The 23,170-nt window shown below is 43.2% G+C and overlaps 1 protein-coding gene across 2 annotated transcripts; it reads left to right on the top strand.

Annotated features, from left to right (window-relative positions):
- The first annotated feature begins 3,087 nt into the window (after nucleotides 1-3,087).
- Nucleotides 3,088-22,013, top strand: utp18 (UTP18 small subunit processome component). Of its 2 annotated transcripts, none has more exons than XM_085783300.1 (13): nucleotides 3,088-3,440; nucleotides 6,250-6,395; nucleotides 8,410-8,505; nucleotides 9,247-9,323; nucleotides 11,630-11,748; nucleotides 12,692-12,817; nucleotides 15,458-15,632; nucleotides 16,890-16,990; nucleotides 17,957-18,047; nucleotides 18,154-18,277; nucleotides 20,787-20,961; nucleotides 21,636-21,778; nucleotides 21,865-22,008. In XM_085783300.1, the coding sequence occupies exons 1-13, from the start codon at nucleotides 3,174-3,176 to the stop codon at nucleotides 21,887-21,889; spliced, it is 1,665 nt and encodes a 554-aa protein (XP_085639426.1). In that variant the 5' UTR covers nucleotides 3,088-3,173; the 3' UTR covers nucleotides 21,890-22,008. The 2 variants fall into 2 exon arrangements, with proteins under 2 accessions (XP_085639426.1, XP_085639427.1); XM_085783301.1 differs by having other exon boundaries at nucleotides 3,089-3,440; nucleotides 6,253-6,395; nucleotides 21,865-22,013.
- Nucleotides 22,014-23,170: the final 1,157 nt, after the last annotated feature.

Here is a 23,170-nt window from a genome sequence, read left to right as displayed (position 1 = left end):
AGGAAGAAAGAAAAAAGCACCAAACAAACAAACAAACAAACAGGGAAACCCCCTTATTTATTCGGTCTTGTTCTCTTTAATTGAAATACAAGCCTTAAATTAATTTGCCTGGGAGCTACTTTTATTCATGGTAAAAAAAAATAAATAAAAAAAAAAAGCTAGTTGTTTACTATAAAAGTGCACTATGTTAAATGTTTCCTGTGTTGAAAATTGACAATAGATATGAAAATGCACTTCGTTGGGGTAGGCTATAGCTTATATATAAGACACCATTTGGACTTTATAAGGTTCGGACCTTTCACTTGGATGAAAGTTTAGTAACTGGACCTCAATGAATTTTAATTGAATACCCCTGGTATACATTATCAATCTATCGTGCCTGAGACTACAGCTTCTGGTGTTAGCCTGGTGTTAGCCTGCCTCCACCTAAAGTCTCTAATTAGCTTAGCTCAAACACTGGAAGTGTATAGGTAGTGTTAGCCTGCCTCCACCTAAAGTCGCTAATTAGCTTAGCTCAAACACTGGAAGTGTATGGGTAGTGTTAGCCTGCCTCCACCTAAAGTCGCTAATTAGCTTAGCTCAAACACTGGAAGTGTATAGGTAGTGTTAGCCTGCCTCCACCTAAAGTCGCTAATTAGCTTAGCTCAAACACTGGAAGTGTATGGGTAGTGTTAGCCTGCCTCCACCTAAAGTCGCTAATTAGCTTAGCTCAAACACTGGAAGTGTATGGGTAGTGTTAGCCTGCCTCCACCTAAAGTCATCAGAGAAACTCTTCAGCAACTCTAAAGGGAAACCGGCGGGCCGATCTTCGTCTCAGAGCTGACAAAACTCTCCGGTAAGGCATCTTGAGCGGCTAACGGGACGAGATCGGTCAAAACGGAGGGTTCAAGCAAAGACGCTTTATTTTGGTTCAAGCTAGCTACATCGAGGGTAGCTTAGCTTCCTGTTTCAAAGTAAAAGCACAAATTCTATGGTCATGGTTTTCTGTATGTAAAGGGCAACGGGTGTTTTATTTTGTGAAAGTGACCGGAAGTGCGTTGGTCACAACGGCTAGCTTGAGTAGCGCCGAATTCGTCCGAACAAAATAGTAAACAGCTGGTACTGGCTATACACTTCCAGTGTTTGAGCTAAGCTAATTAGCGACTTTAGGTGGAGGCAGGCTAACACTACCCATACACTTCCAGTGTTTGAGCTAAGCTAATTACGGCGATACGGCTCTATCTCCATGGTTACTGCACGCACAGTCGAAAGGATGGTGTCTATCTGCTGGTCATGGACTCGGGAGTGAGGCAAGACATGGAGAAAAAAAAAAATGTTGGTGTATCCCTTTAAACTCACCTGTGTCATCATCACCAGACGCACCTGTGCTGGTGATGTCAGCGATGTGACGTGCTTTATTTTGGCGGGACGCGAGGTCAAGTCTCTAAGTGCCAAGGACTCAGCTGGCCCCGCCCCCTGTTACTAACCACTAACCTGTTGCATGTCGTCTTGGAGCAGCATGATGGCGGCGCTTCACCTTCTCACAGCCGTGTTACACACACACACACACACACACACACACACACACACACACACACACACACACACACACACGTTGTAATGTCATGAACCGATATAATCAATAACAGTATTGATCACAGAGACGGGACTCGTTTACGCTGAGGATAAATGTTGGACATTAAAGTCGTTGTTTGGCTGACGTGCGACGACGTGGAGGTGAAGCTGGTGGATTCTCCTCACTCACTGATATTGATAACTGATTAATCAATAAGTCGATGACGAGACCTTAAAGTGTTGTTACCTTCAATAAAACGTTGTGATGTCATAAAAATAAACTGAGCCATGAAAAGCCTGAACGTCATGTTTGATTTAAAGGTCACAAATCATCTGATCATCGTGTCAAATCAATATTATTATCAATATTGTTATTATTGTTGTTGTTATCAATATTATTATTTCTAGGTGTGAAAGTGAAGCTGAGAGTTTAGAATCAACAGGAAGTCAAATGAATAAAGTCACAAATGTTCAACTAGTAGAGAAGTTAAATATCCCAACAGATTTTTATTTTGGTCCCTACTGGTCCCTACTGGTCTGTACTGGTCCCTACTGGTCTGTACTGGTCTGTACTGGTCCATACTGGTCCCTACTGGTCTGTAGCTGGTCCATACTGGTCTGTAGTGGTCCCTACTGGTCTGTAGTGGTGGTCCAGTAGCTTTAGACCCAGACTGGGACTGTCCCAGGTTTACAACATGTCATTCCACAGTGAAGGTCTATAAAGTTTATTTTACTTGCCAGTCTTTTAAAAAATGTAAAAGGAAAGATAAAAATGTTGGTTCAGCACATGATTGATCGATCTATTGATTGATTGATCATAAACAGACTCAGTATGAACCAAATGAAGAGTGGTGTCATCTTACACTAAGGGATGGGTCGGATTCAAAACAAGATGCTTTTATTGTGAAACTTCTGGTTCCGGTCTGCGGGCTGCAGTTCCTTCTCTGAACACTGGGGGTCTAGAGCACTGGAACAGAGAGTAAGGACACCACCATTGACTCCCGTGGTAAGGGTTTAAGGGTTTAAGGGTTTAAGGGTTTAAGGGTTTAAGGGTTTAAGGGTTTTGCGCCCCTAGTGGCAGGATATGGGTATTGCAACAGCGCCCAGAAAACCCATTCACTCCAATGTATGTGTGTTGCCCAGTATGCTGCTAAATGGATGAAAACGGCCGTGTTTTTGTTTTTAGGTGTCTTGGTCATATCAGATTATACTTAGAATTTGTTTATTACAAAATACAGATTGAAACATTAATGTAGAAAACTATTTAGTTTTTTTTTTACTCTCCTATGTGTTAATGTTTATCTGTAAAGGATCCTCAATGATGCTATTAACGTGGGTGATCTATAAATGTCCTTAAATTATTGAAAACACCACACTGTTCATTCACCAACAATGCAGAGATGTCAGTTCATATTCCTCCACCAGGAGGCGCTGCCATTGGACCAATGCTGTCTCTACTCTATCCTCGGGGGCGGAAGTGACGTTTCCGGAAGCACGTGACAGACCGGAAGGAAAACACAGCGCGTCGCACATGTGGAAAACATCAGCTGCTGCGGTTCAGGTCGGATCACAGCTCTGGTTTAGTTCTTTACAACTAAACAACTAGAACTAAACACAGCATGGCGGACACTCAGGTGGAACCAGAACCAGTACCGGTACCAGAGTCGGTCCCGGTCCCGGTACCGGTACCAGAGTCTGTCCCGGTCCCGGCCCAGGCCCAGAAGGCGAAGAAGCGGAAGAAGCGGAGGAAGAGCCCGGAGGAGGAGGAGGAGAAGAAGCGGAGGAACCAGCAGCGGGTCTGGGCTCTGGGGGAGGAGGACGACTCGGTCCGGCTGCTGGAGGAGCAGCTGTTCGGAGGAGAGGAGGAGCTGCTGGGGAGGCTGGAGGTGAGGGGGGGGGAGAGCTGCTGGGGAGGCTGGAGGTGAGGGGGGGGGGGGAGCTGCTGGGGCGGCTGGAGGTGAGGGGGGGGGGGGGGGGGGGGGGGGGGGGGCTGGGGGAGCTGGGGAGGCTGGAGGTGAGGGGGGGAGGAGCTGCTGGAGGTGAGGAGGGGAGGGGGGGGGCTTTACTTGTGTTGTGATATTACCCCAAAATCGTATATTGCTATAATGTTTGGGATATTGACATTATAGCAATATACGATTTTGGGGTAATATCACAACACTTGAGTAGTAGATTTCTTTGGTCCTCATTACTCTGACTTGAAACTGCAGTGAAGTTAGTTTGAAGGTCGATATCTGACATCTGACAGACACTCGCTCCTTCTCAACACATTAAAACTTCATAGAAAATATAGGGTGTGTTCTAATGCAATAACCTAAATACAGATGTGAGGCTTAGATCTTCATACATTGATGTGAAAAATAAGAAATGTACTCTTACTCTTACTTAAAGGAGCATTATCGCAAATACAGCAGTAATAGCATAAAACAAACTGAAATATGCAAAAGATGGGTCGGGGGGAGCCATAACTAAATTTACAAAAAATAAATAAATAAACGAGGCTCCTCTCTCTCTCTGACAGCTGCCCGCTTGTTTATATCTGATATGCTCCGCCTGGCTCCATCTAGTGGCCGAATTAAGAATTTGGATTTGCGATAATACTCCTTTAAAGTACATTTAAAAGCATGTACTTTTGGATACTTAAGTACCTTTAAAAGCAAGTACTTTTTTACTCTTATTCGAGTAACACGTCGACTGAGCTACTTTTACTTGTAACAGAGTAAATGAAGAGTAGAATGAAGCCGATTGGTCTGTTAACAACAGGTAGAATGAAGCCGATTGGTCTGTTAACAACAGGTAGAATGAAGCCGATTGGTCCGTTAACAACAGGTAGAATGAAGCCGATTGGTCCGTTAACAACAGGTAGAATGAAGCCGATTGGTCCGTTAACAACAGGTAGAATGAAGCTGATTGGTCCGTTAACAACAGGTAGAATGAAGCCGATTGGGTCCGTTAACAACAGGTAGAATGAAGCCGATTGGTCCGTTAACAACAGGTAGAATGAAGCCGATTGGTCCGTTAACAACAGGTAGAATGAAGCCGATTGGTCCGTTAACAACAGGTAGAATGAAGCCGATTGGTCCGTTAACAACAGGTAGAATGAAGCCGATTGGGTCCGTTGTAACAACAGGTAGAATGAAAGCTGATTGGGTCGTTAACAACAGGTAGAATGAAGCGATTGGTCCGTTAACAACAGGTAGAATGAAAGCGATTGGGTCTGTTAACAACAGGTAGAATGAAGCCGATTGGTCGTTAAACAAACAGGTAGAATGAAGCCGATTGGGTCCCGTTAACAACAGGTAGAATGAAGCCGATTGGTCCGTTAACAACAGGTAGAATGAAAGCCGATTGGTCCGTTAACAACAGGTAGAATGAAGCCGATTGGTCGTTAACAACACAGGTAGAATGAAAGCCGATTGGTCTGTTTAACAACAGGTAGAATGAAGCTGATTGGTCCGTTAACAACAGGTAGAATGAAGCTGATTGGTCCGTTAACAGCAGGTAGACTGAAGCTGATTGGTCCGTTAACAGCAGGTAGACTGAAGCTGATTGGTCCGTTAACAACAGGTAGAATGAAGCCGATTGGTCCGTTAACAACAGGTAGAATGAAGCCGATTGGTCCGTTAACAACAGGTAGAATGAAGCCGATTGGTCCGTTAACAACAGGTAGAATGAAGCTGATTGGTCCATTAACAACAGGTAGAATGAAGCTGATTGGTCCGTTAACAACAGGTAGAATGAAGCTGATTGGTCCGTTAACAACAGGTAGAATGAAGCCGATTGGTCCGTTAACAACAGGTAGAATGAAGCTGATTGGTCCGTTAACAACAGGTAGAATGAAGCTGATTGGTCCGTTAACAACAGGTAGAATGAAGCCGATTGGTCCGTTAACAACAGGTAGAATGAAGCTGATTGGTCCGTTAACAACAGGTAGAATGAAGCTGATTGGTCCGTTAACAACAGGTAGAATGAAGCTGATTGGTCTGTTAACAACAGGTAGAGCAGCAGCATGAGGTCAGAGTGTGTGTGTTGTTTCTTCAGTGACTCTGGTTGGGCTGTTAAATACAGTAGCTACATTAGTGAAATAGTGAATATTTCAAAAGTTCAAAATATAAATCAATAAATGTTTATATTCAACATTATAAATGTTGTTTATTTGACCAGTTTTAACTTAATCTAAATCCCATGTTGTTCCTGAATCCACCAGACTGCTGGATCAGAATCATCCTGTGTTTCTGGATCAAAGTTTTCCTGATCCCACTAAAAAGTTTTTGAACAACACAAACTGAGGGTTATTTCAAACTGAGTCCAAGTCACAGTGACTCGAGTCCCCATCTCTGCTGACTAGACGCCGCGTTCTGCTTCTCAGCGTACGTCAACACGGCAGCCATCTTGGTCCGGGGTTCTGACCATAGACATATAAACGTCTGACCAGCAGTCGCGATGACGTATTCCACTCAATAGAGCTGCCTGGGAACCAGCATCTAGTCAGTATATATATCTATGCCACTAGGGGGCAGATAGATTTCTAGGCTGCCATTTTCAAGATTTGATCCGATCCGTGATCCAGAATCCAATCGGATTAGATCAGATTACTTTTGAACAGCTGGAGCCAGATGTTTTGTTCCTTCCTCTCTGTTACGTCCTGTTTGTTATGAACGGGTTCATTCTGACGCTGCCTGTTGGTTGGCTCAGCAGCAGGTGCAGGAGCAGCCTGCGTCCCTATTGGTGGAGGAGGCCGAGGGGGCGGAGTCTGGAGCGTCGGACCAGGACGAAGCCGGACGGCGCCCGGCGAGAAGAGGGCCGGTCTGGGTCGACCACGACGACCAGCAGGACGAGGAGTGAGTATGACACGCCACCAGGGGGCGGGGCTTCAGCTGACAGGGGGCGGGGCTTCAGCTGGACCAGGGGGCGGAGCTTCAGCTGGTCAGGGGGCGGAGCTTCAGCTGGTCTGACCATAGATATATAAACGTAGATGCAGCGTTCCATACTTCCGAACAGCGCCACCATGCGTCTGCTGGCCGCCATTATTGTGCAGGGCTGAAGTTCTAAAGGACTGCCGTTCTAAACGCTGTAACCATGGTTGTAACCCCAGATTTTGATTAAATCGTCATGTACGCTGGGGACGTTAACTACATGATCCTAGAAGCAGCTGAAACACTGAGCACGGCGCAGAGCTTCCTGTACGCCGGAGCCAACTCACAACAACGTAGCTTCAGTTAAGTCGTTCACTTCTCTGACTCTTTCTGTCATCTCCCGCTGTGGACAAAGAGGGATTTCAAGACGCACCCATAGACTGTATAAAAAAGACGCACCACGGTGATATGGGTGCAACAAAGTCCCTGTTAACAAAATCAACATCTAATCTGTCCCTTCAAATTAAAGTTAGTGAGTTTGGAGCAGCAGCTGACAGTGACAGTTTCCTCATCACTAAACCTGAGCCATCAGATCCACTCAAAGTCTCTTATTGTAGCTCTATTCTGTGTTTTTCCTCTTTAACCGTCTCGTTTCAGTTTTTTCCCGGTCAACCTGCATCTGGTGCATCTGCTGTTTCTCTCGCGCTCACTCGCTCACTCTTGATCCGCATATAAATGAATAAAAAAAAAAAAAAAAAAGGAAAACACAGACGCGCAAATTGAAATGACCTAGTTTAGTTTAGTTTGTAGTCTAACAATTCAGTGACCTAGAGCTGTAGACCTGTAGATATCCCCAAAGAAATTTAAATCAAACGCAACTGGACTCGGTTATTTTGTCTAGGAAGACGTTTCACCTCTCATCTAAGAGGCTTCATCAGTTCATGTAGCAACTGATGAAGCCTCTTGGACCTGGACAAATGAGAATATTCACAGGCTTAGACGTTCTGTGTCCTGCACAATATGGCGGCCCCGCTGACGTATCGCCAGATATAGAACGCGGCATCTATGTTTATATTAGGGCTGGGACTCGATTAAAAAAATTAATCGAATTAATCAGAGGTTTTGTAATTAATTAATCGCAATTAATCACATTTTAATGGCATATAAATATTTGACCTGAGAACAGTGAGAAGCATTTTTTTTTCACATGGATTTTAGTACCATTGAATGACTGAATACATAAGCTTAAGCATTCAAGGTGGTACTTAACCAAGACCAACAGACTAGGGATGCAAATTATCCATTAATTCATTAATGGATATTTGATACATACAGATTAAATGGTCTTTCCTTCCAATACACTATGATGATTACTGTAGTATTTAACTAGGCTACTTAAATCACAGTAGCATAAACTGATTTGTTGAACTCAGCCTGATGTAAACATTAATAAAACTCAGTAACCAATCACACAGCAGCTCCATGTTGTCCCTGTGTGATGTTCAGGGACAGGTCAGGACAGTCTGAAGACAGAGCTCTGAGGGTGAAGTCCTGTCATAATGAGATGAGCTGCACCTGTGACAGTGACAGCTCATAGATACAGCGCTGCAGCTGAGCAGTTAGCGCTACATAGCGCATTTAGCGTGCGCCGTGTCTGTGTATCTATGTGCAGGCAGAGATCAGAGATGGTGTTTTAAATAACCATGCTAGTGTTTCACCAGCTCTCATCTCTGCCAGTCAGCCTCTCAAACTGCCGCCTCTCTCGCGTGCGGGCGCACCGCACGTAGACACACGGGAGAAAAAAATAAAAATAAAAAAATAGAAAAAAAATAAAAATAAAAATTTTTTTTTAAATAAGTGCGATTAAAATGCGTTCATTTTTTTAACGCGGTAATTTTTGTGTAATTAATTAATCGTAATTAACGTGTTAAAGTCCCGGCCCTAGTTTATATATCTATGGGACTGACCCCCCCCCCCCCCCCTCCTCTGTGTGTTTCAGGGTGGACATGAAGCACCGTTACCGTGGACACCTGGTCAGAGGAGACGCTGAGGTCACCATGAGCAAAGAGAAGCTGCAGCAGAGGATGAGGGAGCAGTGAGTACACACTACTACTACTACTACTACACACTACTACACACTACTACTACTACACACTACTACACACTACTACACACCTCTACTACACACTACTACTACTCAGCTCATGGTGCCTTCAGTCATTATGGTCTGTCCTACTCTTTGGAACTCCCTACCTCACCAACTCAGGTCTGCAGGCTACAACAACAGTATCTTCTTTTAAAAGCAGACGACTAAAAACATTTCTTTTTTCACAAGCTTTTAGTTTTTAATTGTTGTTTTTCTTTCATTTGCAACATTTCCCTCTACTGTTTCCTAACAAGTTTTTTAGTTTTTAAATAGTTTTTAATCTGCAACACTTTCTTCTCATTGTTTTCTTCTTGTGTTTTTTCTGTACGTATTTTACCAGCTGTAATGTTGTTCTATTTTTGTGACAGCACATTGAGTTTGTGCTTGTCGCATGAAATGTGCTATATAAATAAAATAGTTGTTGTTGTACTACACACCTGTACTACACACTACTACACACCTGTACTACACACTAGGGTCAAAATTGCTCCAAAATGACGTTTGAATATTCGTTCTAAAAATAACACATAATTCGAATATATTGGAATATCTATTTGTGCATTATGCCAACAGGACAAACTAGTACTACTTGTTATAGGTTTTTTTTTTTCAATTTTAACATCTTTGACAATACCCAGGACTTTACAAAATGAACTCGCTCGCGACCCCCCCCCCGCCGCTGTGTTTCAGGTTCCAGAAGGCGATGGGCGGAGCTCCGGCGTGGGCGCAGAGCGACGCCCAGAAGAAGAAGAAGAAGAAGGCGACAGGTAGAAACTAACAGGATGTTGTGTTCATTTATTTAAAGGGATACTTCACCCAAAATTGAAATTTCACTCATTATCTCCTCCCCCTCATGTGGACTCCGTGGCTTCTCTGAGTTACAGGGGGTCTCGGCGTAGCAGTGCATGTCCATATGACGGTTGCTAATGGATACCAACTGTCTTTGTAACAAAAAGACACACCAAAAAAACATCCAAATACCTCCATGCTGCTCGTATGTAATGTCCCTCTTGTATTGAAGCCCCGACATGAGAAATTGTTCCACCGGTCACACAGGCAGAGCAGTGAACTGAGACACTGGGAGCTTCCGCTACAAACAAGCTTAAAATATAGACTTATTTCATTTTTTTCGGAACAATTTCTCATGTCGGGGCTTCAATACAAGAGGGACATTACAGACGAGCAGCATGGAGGTATCTGGATGTTTTTTTGGTGTGTCTTTTTGTTACGAAGAAAAGTGGTATCCATTCACAACCATTATATGGACAAATACTGCTGCCGGACCCCCCCATAACTCAGAGAATACTTGCTGTGAAATCTTACATTTTTACATTTGACTGCATTTAAACCAGTCGGTGGTCGTCTTCATATCAGTCGTTCATCTAACAGGAACAAAACAGGGATTAGATGTTGTACCTGCCAGACTGGATCATTACTCAGCTGTTAAACAGTGCTTTCTTAGGCAAGGCGTCTTTATTTATACAGCACATTTCATATCAATGTGCTCATTGTGCCATTAAAGAAGTGAACAGCAGCCTAAAGGACAGATAGGCAACAATGGGTTGTGCAATCCCCCAGCGAGCGATATGCAATATCTTTTTGTTGTGGACTAATGTTCCCTGTGCTTTTATATCGATATTTCATGATGTTTTTATAGGTTTTATGTCTTGTATTTATTCTGTCTTGTGTGTGTTGTGTGGTATCACAGCGGGGAAGCAACGTGAATTTCGTTGAATTCTTTTTTTCAATGACAATAAAGGCAATCTAATCTAATCTAATCTCATATAATCTAATCTAATCTAAATTTACATAAAGAGATGGTAGATGGTTAGATGGTAGGGGTGTGACGAGATCTCATCCCACGAGATTAAACTCGACAATATTTCTCGTCGCGTTAAAAATCTGTCTCGCAAGATTTTCTTTTTTTTCTTTTTTTTTTATGTTAAAAAATGTAAAGCAGGGTTTGCACTACCAGTTACCATCACTTTGCACCTGTTTCCACTACAGTTATAACTCTACTCAACGTCGCGCTGTTGCCACTACTTAAAAAAATCCTAGAGGAAACACTGCACATAATATTGTTTGCACTTGAAAAAAGAAATGAATATTTAATTTAATTTAATTTATATTAAAGCAGAAGTAAGTGATCCGGTGGTTTTGGTTAATGCTGCGTTCCAGGCAGGCTTTTGAAATCGTAAATTACAGCTTCAAGTCACAACTTACGACTTTGTAGCGTTCCAGGCAACCCACTGGTGTTTCTCCGACCTGTTTTACCTGTGAAAGTCACTATAACGGCCACTCGTAACTTCTGACCCGTGAACTCGTACCAGATCGAACTGGTACCACTTCACAGGTCGGAAAAATCAGAGTTTCCTTGAACGCACCATAACAGTCCTCGTCCCTACGTCACCACATTCACGGCGTCCCTTGGCTGCACACACAGCCCTGCATGTCGTTCTCTCTCCTCATTGGATAAAAACTGTAGGATACGATAAATGTTTTCTCCTGGGCTCAGAGCAGAGCAGAGTGACTGACAGACCCGTGTTTCAGACCAAACACTCTATAGAAGTGATTGCTGTCGGAAGATACAACTATTTAAGACTTATATTAACACAAATATATCACTTACTTCTGCTTTAACTTTTATAAATGGTAGTTTTAGTTTCAATTTGTGGAAGAAGAAATGTATTTAAAGCTCATGCTGACATCATGCATGTAAATAGTTACAATAAAACATTTCAAAATGCATGTGCAACTCGGTTAAATAAAAGTCTGTTGGTCCAGTCAGATTTTGTCATTGTAGTTTTCTTAAAATCTCGTCTCGTCTCGTCTCGTGAGATGAGTGTATCGTCACACCCCTATTAGATGGTATTAGACGTGCTGTTAGATTGTCGTATATGGGTGGGGGGGGGGGGGGGCAGTTATTCCAAAGCTTCCAAAACTCGATGGCAGGAAAGATACCCGTCCTTTCCAAAGCCTTGGATTTTGGGCTAGGTGATGTAATTTGATCATGGTCATGTTGAGAGTTGTGAGTTTTCCTGACGCACCTGAAGCTCTCACTCTGACCCTGCAGACGACGATGATGATGAAGATGATGAAGATGATGATGATGAAGACGAGGAGGACGACCTGATGAGGAGGACGGGGAACTTGGTGGCGTCTCCAGACGGTCTGCCCAGCGGCGTCCTGAGGGTCAGTGAGACACAGGCCCGTTGCTACGGCGACGCTTTGGGCTGTGAGCACGAGCACGAAGCATCGAATCGATGAGTTTAAACACCTGGTGGATTTCTTTTACATTTTACTGTGCCACACGCTTATAGGAGGAGGTTAAAGGGATAGTTCAACATTTACTCAAATTGTCCCATCACCATAACCCCTACAGTCATAGCAGTAGGTTTGTTACCTTTAATTGTCGGTGCAAGCTATTTTTAGAACGGCGGAGCAGAGCCGTGAGCTGCTCAGAGCTACGCTATGGAGGCTCATTATGGGATTTCTTGGTTTCCCTCATCATCAAACTCATCAAATACACAATCCAACAACTCCACAACGCTCTGGTGGACAAGTTGTGAGCTGCACATTCACCACGCTATGAGATAATAACACAACGTTACCACACAGAGTTGTTGTAGAGGGAAATACATGTAAAACCTCTGATGCACGTTGCCTTCAGGGACAGTTTTTCATCAACAGTCTCTGTATTTCCCTCTACAACAACTCTGTCTGGTAACGTTGTGTTATTATCTCATAGTGTGGTGAATGTGCAGCTCACAACTTGTCCACCAGAGCGTTGTGGAGTTGTTGGATTGTGTATTTGATGAGTTTGATGAGGGAAACCAAGAAATCCCATAATGAGCCTCCGTAGCGTAGCTCTGAGCAGCTCACGGCTCTGCTCCACCGTTCTAAAAACAGCTTGCACCGACAATTAAAGGTAACGAACCTACTGCTATGACTGTAGGGATTATGGTGATGGGCCAGTTTGACTAAATGTTGAACTGTCCCTTTAAGATTACAAAGGAAACGTGTATGATGGGTGATGATGATGATGATGATGATGATGATGATGATGATGATGATGATGATGATGATGATGATGATGATGATGATGATGATGATGATGTCGTCCCTCCTCTCTCAGATGAAGAAGTGTCCCCATGCCAACAGCGCCCGCCCCTCAGAGGACAGACTGACCACCGTCCAGTTCCATCCCACCGCCCAGGTCGTCATGACGGCGGGCCTCGACCAATCAGTGTCTCTGTTCCAGGTACGGACGGAAAGTTGCACTATGATGTCACACAGAGGAGGGGGTGGGGGGGTGGGGGGGGGGGTCACTTCAACTTTATTGTCCCCGAGGGGAAATTCATGTTGCATGTAGGTTTTCTAAGGAAGTTCCCCCGGAGCTTATCGTGGCTGACTCGTGTTGTCCAAAACAGAAAAAAGTGCGTCCTCCACGACAGCAGGTGTTACAGGTTTATTCTCCAAAATACAAAAAATAAAAGCTTACATTTTCCACGGGCTTTTAACGATAGGCTACCCGTGCCGAAGCTACTTTCTTAAAGACACAGGCACCTATTTTCATCTGTATCACCACAGTTATTGTAAACATCAAAAATGAATTATCTGAGTTTGTGCAAATGATAATTAACTAACAATGATAATTTCAATTAACTTATTTTCTTGAATGCAATTAAATTATTTAACAATTATGAAATACAAAGTTTATACTCGTTAATGTACTGAAATTACTTTGAACTGTTTTATCAGTCACACGGCACCTACATTGCAGAAAGGTAAAAAAAACACAGAACATATAGAGCACATCCACAACATTGAAATGACAAGTATCCCAGAGGGCAAACTGTTCCATACAATCGACAATAAATAAGTAAGTAAATAAGTAAATAGATAAGTAAGTGGAGTGTATCATGACTGTTTAGAATTTGAATGAAGTGATGGCTTGTGTTATGAATGAGTTTTTCAGACTGAATCTCATCTGAAGCGAGGATGGTCAGGACACTGAACGATGTCCTGAGCTTTAGAGATGATTCTCCTGTGAGAGATTATAGACAGATCGGGTAATGTGACCCCGATGATTTTACTGGCCACTTTGACAATGTGTTCCAGCCTCTTTTTATCTTCAAGTTTGAGACGGCCAAACCAAGAGATGATGGCAAAGGTCAGCACCGATTCAACCATGGAATGATAAAAAAAAAAAAAGTCATTAATTTGTTGCACACTCCGAAACGGTTAAAGCTTCAGCCAGCGATCCGGTGGTTTTGTCTAACTTCCTGTCAGCAGATGGAGTTAGCAGCCCCCGCCCTCGTCCCTACGTCACCACATTCACACACAGAGAGGACCGCCCCTTTATGCCGTTCTCTCTCCTCATTGGATAAAGGTTGTAGGATACGATAAATGTTTTCTCCTGGGCTCAGAGCAGAGCAGAGTGACTGACAGACCCGTGTTTCAGACCAAACACTCTATAGTAGGGCTGCTGCCACAAACGATTATTTTGATAGTCGACTAGTCACCGACTATTTTTTTCGATTAGTCGACTAATGGGATCATAAGTAAATTGAATGTAAAACATGAAGCTTATGGCACCAGCAGCAGCTGCTCTTATATACCATCATTAGCTTTCAGCTTGAAGTGTTTAAGGTATATGCTAACTAAAAATAAAGACAATTAAGATGATAGTTCATTAAACTTTTAATGAAATATGCAGCTTTAACTGTAGCATAAAGTGCAAACAGCTGAGTAAAATAAGGATAAGGCACTGGCCTAAACAACACCAAAATAAATACTTAAAGGTTTTTTAGGTTTTTCTTTCCTTCATTTGTCTCTGGCATTAAACATATATGAATAAAATGAGGTGGACACCTGAAACTAAGGAATTGTTCACAATAAAATGTTTTGGCCGGTTACACCGGTGCCGCTTGATGAGGGACAAGACAGGTAGAGAGAGACAAGAGAGAGAACACCTGTAGTAACTCACCTTGAGTGAGTGAGTGCACGTGTGTGTGTGGAAGGTGCTGCAGCAGCTTTGAGTGAAAAACAAAGTGAAAAAAAAAATGACGCGTCAACTATTAAATTAGTTGTCGACGTAGTCATGACTAGTCGACTAATCGTGGCAGCCCTACTCTATATAAGTGACTGCTGTCGGAAGATACAACTATTTAAGACCAGGTTTAGAGTTTAAATTAGGTTTAGAGTAATGGTTAAAGCAGAAGTAAGTGATATATTTGTGTTAATCTAAGTCTTAAATAGTTGTATCTTCCGACAGCAATCACTTCTATAGAGTGTTTGGTCTGAAACACGGGTCTGTCAGTCACTCTGCTCTGCTCTGAGCCCAGGAGAAAACTTTCCTTGTATCCTACAACCTTTATCCAATGAGGAGAGAGAACGGCATAAAGGGGCAGTCCTCTCTGTGTGTGCAGCCAAGGGATGCGCCTGAATGTGGCGACGTAGGGACGAGGACTGTTATGGTGCGTTCAAGGCAACTCGTAACTGGTGTTTTTCTGACCTGTGAAGTCGTACCAGTTCGATCTGGTACGACTTCACGGGTCAGAAGTTACGAGTGGCCGTTATAGTGACTTTCACAGGTAAAACAGGTCGGAGAAACACGAGTGGGTTGCCTGGAACGCTACAAAGTCGTAAGTCGTGACTTGAAGCTGTAATTTACGGTTTCAAAAGCCTGCCTGGAACGCAGCATTAGCCAAAACCACCGGATCGCTTACTTCTGCTTTAAGTTTAGGCATTTGTTTTGGATGGTTAAGGTTAGGGTTAGGGGCTAGGGAATACATTATGTCAATGACATGTCCTCACAAAGACAGATTTGTGTGTGTGTGTGTGTGTGTGTGTGTGTGTGTGTGTGTGTGTGTGTGTGTGTGTGTGTGTGTGTGTGCAGGTGGACGGTCGGACCAACCCTAAGATCCAGAGCCTCCACCTGGAGCGCTTCCCGGTCCACAAGGCGCGCTTCTCCGTGGGCGGAGACTCGCTCATCGCCACTAGCAACAACAACAAGATGTTCTACCTGTACGACATGATGGAGGGCCGAGTCACACCGGTCCACTCCGTCAGAGGTAGCACGCTCCTACACGTACTACTTTACCCCAAAACTACTCAGTTACTACATGATACAAGTAACTGATTACCACACGGGCCAGATTCACAAAACCTTCTTAAGAAAAAAACCCAACTGAAGTGTCTTTTTTTCCCTTTAAATTAGTCTTAAGAAGAAAAAAGAGAAGAAGTTATATTCTCCAAAAAAGTTCTTACGTATTCTCTCAACTTTCTTTCTAAGAATAAATGTTATTCTTGAAATCAGATTTGTTCTTTACTTTTTTCCTAAGACAACCTCGACCTGTCGTGTGCGATGCAGTGACGTATTTAAAGAAGGAAAAATAAGAAATTACTGTTCTTAATCTTAAGAAAATATTGAGGAATTGCACTTTTCTTATGAACTTCTTAAAGGAATAGTTCACCAAACAATGAAATTCAGTCATTGTTGCCTCCCCCTCATGCTGATGAATACTCCGGAGTAGTTTTTTATTCCTCAAAGTTCGTCTGGAGACCCGGGAGGCCGGTTCCTAGTCCAACAGAAACTTTATATGAGAGTCAATAGGGCCTGACACAAAAATGTCCATAAAAATACACAACAACCATTTAATATTCCTCCACACTGCTCGTTGGTGAACTATTCCTTTAATTTTAGATCTTAAGACATTTCCTAAGATCTGTCTTAAGAACAAATCGGTGACTCCGGCCCCAGGAGAGTAACCACTTTTTAATAAAATGATCAATTATGTTAAATTACTTGGACTCGCCCCCTGAACCAACTCACTCAGTATCCCTCCGCCTGGGAGGAGGGATACTGAGTGAGTTGGTTAGTTCCTGTTAACGATGAGCTGAAACAAACACGTAACTTCCCTTTAACAGCTGTTTTATTACTCAGTGATGAGACTTGTTGAGTCAGTAACTGTAACTTTATGATTACTGGTACTGATAAAAGTAGCGCCGTTACTCATCACAAGTCTCCTCTGCCCGAAGCCTTTCAGAATAAAAGCCTTGCCCGAAGCCTTTCAGAATAAAAGCCTTGCCCGAAGCCTTTCAGAATAAAAGCCTTGCCCGAAGCCTTTCAGAATAAAAGCCTTGCCCGAAGTCTTTCAGAATAAAAGCTTTGCCCGAAGCCTTTCAGAATAAAAGCTTTGCCCGAAGTCTTTCAGAATAAAAGCTTTGCCTGAAGCCTTTCAGAATAAAAGCCGTGCTTGAAGCCTTTCAGAATAAAAGCCTTGCCCGAAGCCTTTCAGAATAAAAGCCTTTGTGTCGTTGTGGTTCAGGTCTGAATGAAGCCAGAGTGAAGGAGTTCTCCGTCTGTCCTGAAGGAGGCGCTCTGCTCCTCACCGGCACCAGAGGATACCTGCACCTGCTCACACTCAAGGTCACACACACACACACACACACACTTCAGCTTCACCGACTCCATATGAAACTTCAAGAAGGGAAATCTAAATATTATTAGTATCGGTGGGCCACTTGGTGCGCCGGTTCGATTCCCGCTCTCTGCCTCCCACTTCCTGTCTCTCTCTCAACTCTCCGTCCGTTAAAGGTGAAAAAGCCCCAAAAAATATCCTTAAAACCTTACGCCCAAATTTATTTTTCCCTCCATCGATCTGTTTTTCACAACCACATCCTGTGACGATTCGACGTCGATGTTGATCGTCCAATCAGAACCTCTCTGGGTCCAGTCGTCCAATCGTCATCACCCCTCATCATTCTAAAAGGTCTATATTATGTAAAATCCACTTCCTACAGGTTTTGTAGCGGTCCTATGTGTTCCTGTGGCCGTTCTATGACGCCTGGAGGTGAAAACAGTCTGTTCACTCCCTTAAAGGGATAGTTCACTCATTATCTCCTCCCCCTCATGTGGACTAAGGGCTGGGAGAAGTTTCAGAGTCCTCCGTGGCTTCTCTGAGTTACAGGGGGTCTCGGCGTAGCAGTGCATGTCCATATGACGGTTGAGAACAAAGCTCACTTTTCTTCGTAACAAAAAGACACACCAAAAAACATCCAGATACCTCCATGCTGCTCGTCTCTAATGTCCCTCTTGTATTGAAGCCCCGACATGAGAAATTGTTCTGAAAAAAATTAAACAAGTCTATGTTTCAAGCTTGTTTGTAGCCGAAGCTCCCAGTGTTGCTCTTCCTGGTCCGTCCAAATCTCCACCTACACCATTTAATTATTTTCTCTCTGCCTCCCCCTTTCCTGTCTATCTCACTATCAAATAAAGGCAAAAAGCCAAAAAATATACTTTAAAAAAATAATAAAATAAATAAAGCAAAGTGAATTCATGGAAGTTACGTAAGGACAAACTTTGAAAATGACGTCATTGTGTGTGTGTGTTCAGACGAAGGAGGTTGTGCGCAGCATGAAGATCAACGGTGACGTCAGCGGCGTGGCGTTCACACGCGACGGCAGCAAAGTCTTCGTCAGCTCAGGTGAGTCCAGACCTGTGACATCACACAGGTGACATCACACACGTTCGGTCATGTGACTCTGTGTGTGTGTGTGTGTGTGTGTGTGTGTGTGTGTGTGTGTGTGTAGAGGAGGGCGAGGTGTATGTGTGGGACATGCGCAGCAGTCGGTGTGTCAGCCGGTTCTCAGACGACGGCTGCGTGAGGTCGACCTGCATCGCCGCGTCGCCCAGCGGACAGTACCTGGCCTGCGGGTAAGCCCCGCCCCCACACTTACATTAATGTTGCACTGTATTTAACTTGTAACTTATATCTAGGTTGCTCCTTTGTTGTGTATATTGTCTAGACATAGCAGGATATATTTTATTTTTTATTTTTTTATCTATCTATCTATCTATCTATCTATCTATCTATCTATCTATCTATCTATCTATCTATCTATCTGCTCTGTGATTGGTCTCTGATGCCTCTTCTCCACCCAGCTGGTTCCGGTGCGCAATATTTTTTTTCGTAGGATAGGTCTGGGAAAGTCCCTAGAGGCCTTCCCCGCCTCTGATTGGCTGGATGAGTTCTCCTCCGATTGACGTCATCTCACAACAGTACTGTAGTAACATAAAATACACACAACTGAAACTCTAGGTGTGATCAGACGCCGTGGTGAAGCGGTTTGCGTTATCGCCTGCGGTGTGGTTAGAGCTCTGTAAAAGAGAGTAAGGAATATGGGTTTTGCAAAAGAACTGACATCTCTGCATTGTTGGTGAATGAGCAGTGTGGTGTTTTCAATAATTTAAGGACATTTATAGATCACCCACGTTAATAGCATCATTGAGGATCCTTTACAGATAAATATTAACACGTAGACCGAATCTCCTTGTTGTTTACATTCTACTTCCTGGTAGAAAACCAGCTGTAATGTGAATGAGATCAATAGTAACGAACGAGAGTTTAGCTATATTTCATATTTTTCACGCCCTATCACCGTTTAGACAAATCTGAAATGATTGAAGAAACATTACTATTTCTGTGTGTGTGTTTTGTGTTGCTATGTGTTGTATTTATTCAGTTTGGGGGAATCACAGTGTCTAGAAAGCATCAGTGGCTCAGCTGACAGGGACAGCTAACGGTAGCTAAGCTAACGGCGGTAGCTAAGCTAACGGTAGCTAAGCTAACGGCGGTAGCTAAGCTAACAGCAGGACGTCAGCTGTTAAAACCCTCCCGTTGTGGGACACCACATGAAACTACTCCAGTTAGCTCAGTCATGTTGGAACTCAGATATCCGCTGGAGAAAATATTTTTTCATGGAGCGTTTATTGAGTCACTGAGTTATTAAAGTTAAACAGGTAGCTAACCGTTAGCCCGGCTAATCTATGATAACCATGACTAATTACAAAAATGTGCACACGTAAATAGTAATGTTTGTCCAATCATTGGTTTTATGAACTTTACAAACATCAGATTAGTCTAAATGCTGGTTTTCTACCAGGAAGTAGTTGTAAACAACAAGGAGATTCGTCCTATAGGAGAGTAAAAAAAAAACAGTTTTCTACATGAATGTTTCAATCTACATTTTGTAATAAACAAATTCTAAGTATAATCTGATATGACCAAGACACCTAAAAACAAAAACACGGCCGTTTTCATCAATTTACCAGCAAGTGGGCAACACACATACGGTTTTCTGGGCGCTTTTGCAATACCCATATCCTGCCACTAGGGGGCATGAGGCTTTAACCACGGGAGTCAATGGAGGTGTCCTTACTCTCTTTTCCAGTGCTCTAGGTGTGGTGAACCCGAGTTCGATCCCCGCTGGTTTCACATTCCGAAAAATTTAGTTTTTAAATTTATATTCCAAGTTTACATTTTGAGTTTGAGAGAAGTGTAATTGTGCCATTGGTCGGGTTTAGGCAACGAAGAAAGGAGTTGGTTAAGTTTAGTAAAAAGAGCAGGTAGAGGCTAGACAGGCCAGATAAGTAGAGAGAGTCCAGGTAGATCTAGGCACTTATCACGCTGCGTTTCACAGCCGTTTCACAGCCGTTTCACAGCCAAAACAAACAACCAATCAGGCGAGAGTCCTTCTAGCCAATCAGAGTCGAAAATGGAGCCCATCTAGCCAATCAGAGGCGGGAAAGGCAAGACTTTCCCGGACTCATCCTACGAAAAAAACTATCGCTTCCGGTGCTGGTTCGAAGCCAGTGCTGCTTGGCACCGGTTCTTTGCTCTTCCACCGCCGAAGCACCAGGGCTGCACATCTCTGTGATAAACGATTCCATAGGAATCTAGATACACAGATTACGATTCGATTCAAAAACAATCTCCTTTTATTACAGACCGATTCGATCTGATTCGATACAATGTAGGACGATTTGATTCTACTGTTAATATTTGTTGTAGATATTTTATAAAATAAAGAATTCTATGAAAGTGACTATCTTACAGTAGGCTACAATATTTTCTTTTCAAATATATAAAAGACCACATATCCCCAAGCCTTGTTGTTGCTTTAAAGCACTGGCAAAAAAAGAATAACAACAAAATCACATGTCAATGTATTTATTTTTTTACATGGACCAATTTCTGTGAGAAGGTTTTTGTAATTGGCCGCCAGCGTGTCAGCGTTGATCCCGTGTGTGTGTGTGTGTGTGTGTGTGTGTGTGTGTGTGTGTGTGTGTGTGTGTGTTGTGTGTGTGTGTGTGTGTGTGTGTGTGTGTGTGTGTGTGTGTGTGTGTGTGTGTGTGTGTGTGTGTGTGTGTGTGTGTGTTGCAGGTCTCAGTCGGGCGTGGTCAACATCTACTCCCAGGAGGCGTGTCTGACCTCGGCCAATCCGAAGCCTCTGAGAGCCGTGATGAACCTGCTGACGGCCGCCACCTCGCTGACCTTTAACCCCTCCTCCGAGATCCTCGCCGTCGCCTCGGGCGCCGAGGACGAAGCCGCACGCCTGGTACGCTGCCGAGGCCGAGGCCCAGCCGGTTCTGACCCGGTTCTGACCCGGTTCTGTTCTCAGGGTTCTTACGGATCCTTAAAAAGTCTTAAAAGGCATTGAATTCATTCATCTAAAAAAAAGGCTTTAATTGGCATTAAAATGTCTTAAATGTTTCAAAAGTCTTAAAAATGTTAACACATAGTAAGTGGTATTTTATAGTTGTAATTAGTCTCAAATCTCTAAATAACTGGTAACATTCTGACATAGAGAAGTTAGTGGCGGCCGTCAACGCTAAATCTCTTACTGCCACCAGCTCCCCAGTCAGTCCCCCCCCCCCCCCCCAATTATTCATGTAGCAGTCACTTTACCTTGGACCACATAGGAAAGTGGGTCAAATTGTCCCTAACCCTATGTAATAGATGTGGTGACGTTTTTTTGTTTTTTTTTGCATTTGTGTTTATTGTGAAGTCGGTCTTAAATTTCATTTCAAGTGGCTTTAAAAATGTTTTAAAAAGTCTTAAATTTAAGTTGGTTTAAGCTGTAGGAACCCTGGTTCTGGTTCTGACCCAGTTCCTCCTGGTTCTGACCCAGTTCTGGTTCTGACCCGGTTCCTCCTGGTTCTGTCCCGGTTCCTTTTGGTTCTGACCCGGTTCTGGTTCTGACCCGGTTCTGTCCTGGTTCTGTCCCCTCAGGTCCACCTGCCCAGTCTCAGCGTCTTCTCCAACTTCCCGGTGTCCAACAGGAAGTTCGTGTACCGGGCCAGCTGCCTCGACTTCTCTCCTCACAGCGGCTTCTTCTCATTGGCCAACAACAAAGGACACGCCCCCCTCTTCAGGTCAGACAGCCAATCAGCTCTCTCTTCCTCCTGCTGATGTTAATCTGTGTGTGTGTGTGTGTAACGACTTCCTGTTGTGTGTCCAGGCTGCTGCACTACAAAGACTTCTGAGCTGTCAGTCAACGGAGCAAAGCATCATGGGATCTGAACATCTGCAGGTCGACGAAGCTGTGACATCATCAGTCAGTTGTGACATCATCAGTCAGTTGTGACATCACCGTCTCATTAAAGTGACTTCCTGTTTGAAAGTTTGAAATAAAAATGAGTTTGTCTTTTTAAAACTGGTTGTGATGTCATCATGATTACGTCGTCTGTGAGCTGTAACGTTACAGCTTCTGATTAAAACCAAACTTTATTATTTCAACTTTAAGAATCAGCTTTTTTTTTTTTTTACTTTAAAGGGATAGTATCATTTTTTTTAAAGTGGGGTTGTATGATCTCCAAATAGCCCCTAAGTACTTTAATTGCAGTAGAAGACTCTCTGCACTCCTCAAAAACACAGTTTTTATTTGGACCTAACCAACTGCTGATCGGCGGGCGCTAACCCTGGGCGGAGGGATACGTGAGTTGGTTAGGTCCAAATAAAAACTGTGTTTTTCCTGCACTTTGAGGGGCTGGAAAAAATTATATTATAGCGAACAATGGAACTGTGTATTTTTTTTCAGGTAAAACCTCTTTTAGGCCGTGAAAATAGGCCGTTTCTTTGGGTCTGTTCACAACACTGTATGTTGTAAATCTCTGGGCAGGGCTATTATGGGCTGGCGTTGCTAACGGGAGGAGTGCATAGAGTCTTCTACTGCAATTAAAGTAGGCTACTTAGGGGCTATTTGTAGATCATACAACCACACTTAAAAAAAAATGCTACTATCCCTTTAAAATCAAAATGTTTGATTTTGCTCAGCAGCCGACCCGGGTTCCTCCAGCCTCTCCAGCTGAACCGATCCACAGTCTGTGGGCGGAGCTACACATTTATATATTAGAAGTTGAATGGGAGCTGATTGAACTAGTAAACGATGCTGCTCTGGACTCTTTAATAAGCTCAAGCAACAATACAGAACATGGGCATAGCTTTGCGTGAGTGGCTCTGTCCAGAAAAAAGGAAAAACATATCATCTGGACAACATTACATAAAACATCCTGTATATTGGACATGTGCACCTTTAATATTTGTAATAAACATACACCTTTCTGTATATTATATGCAGTGTAAGTAATTAGCATAAACAGCGCACTCACTGACTTAAATACTTAACAAATACATAGCTACACATCCACTTCTAGATAACCAATTTATTTAGCAAGTAGTAGCTACAGTTGTTTTTCAATAAAGTTCATTGAAAAAGTAAGTGCTGGAGTTGGACTTGACTGCCTCCCTGTGGTCAGAGTGAGGAA

This window comes from Trachurus japonicus, chromosome 8 (assembly GCF_045865225.1).
Source record: "Trachurus japonicus isolate A0001 chromosome 8, Traja_1.0".
Classification (NCBI taxonomy): Eukaryota; Metazoa; Chordata; class Actinopteri; order Carangiformes; family Carangidae; genus Trachurus; species Trachurus japonicus.
Note: the sequence above shows the minus strand (reverse complement) of the source record. Positions and strands in the feature narration are given on the sequence as shown.

What these genes read in the sequence shown, in the direction of transcription:
- utp18 (XM_085783300.1), top strand. Translation starts at nt 3,174, where the DNA reads ATGGCGGACACTCAGGTGGAACCAGAACCAGTACCGGTACCAGAGTCG. An exon ending in GAAGAAGAAGAAGGCGACAG is followed by an intron (nt 9,324 to 11,629) that starts GTAGAAACTAAC and finishes CTGACCCTGCAG; the next exon opens with ACGACGATGATGATGAAGAT. An exon ending in ACCGGTCCACTCCGTCAGAG is followed by an intron (nt 15,633 to 16,889) that starts GTAGCACGCTCC and finishes GTTGTGGTTCAG; the next exon opens with GTCTGAATGAAGCCAGAGTG.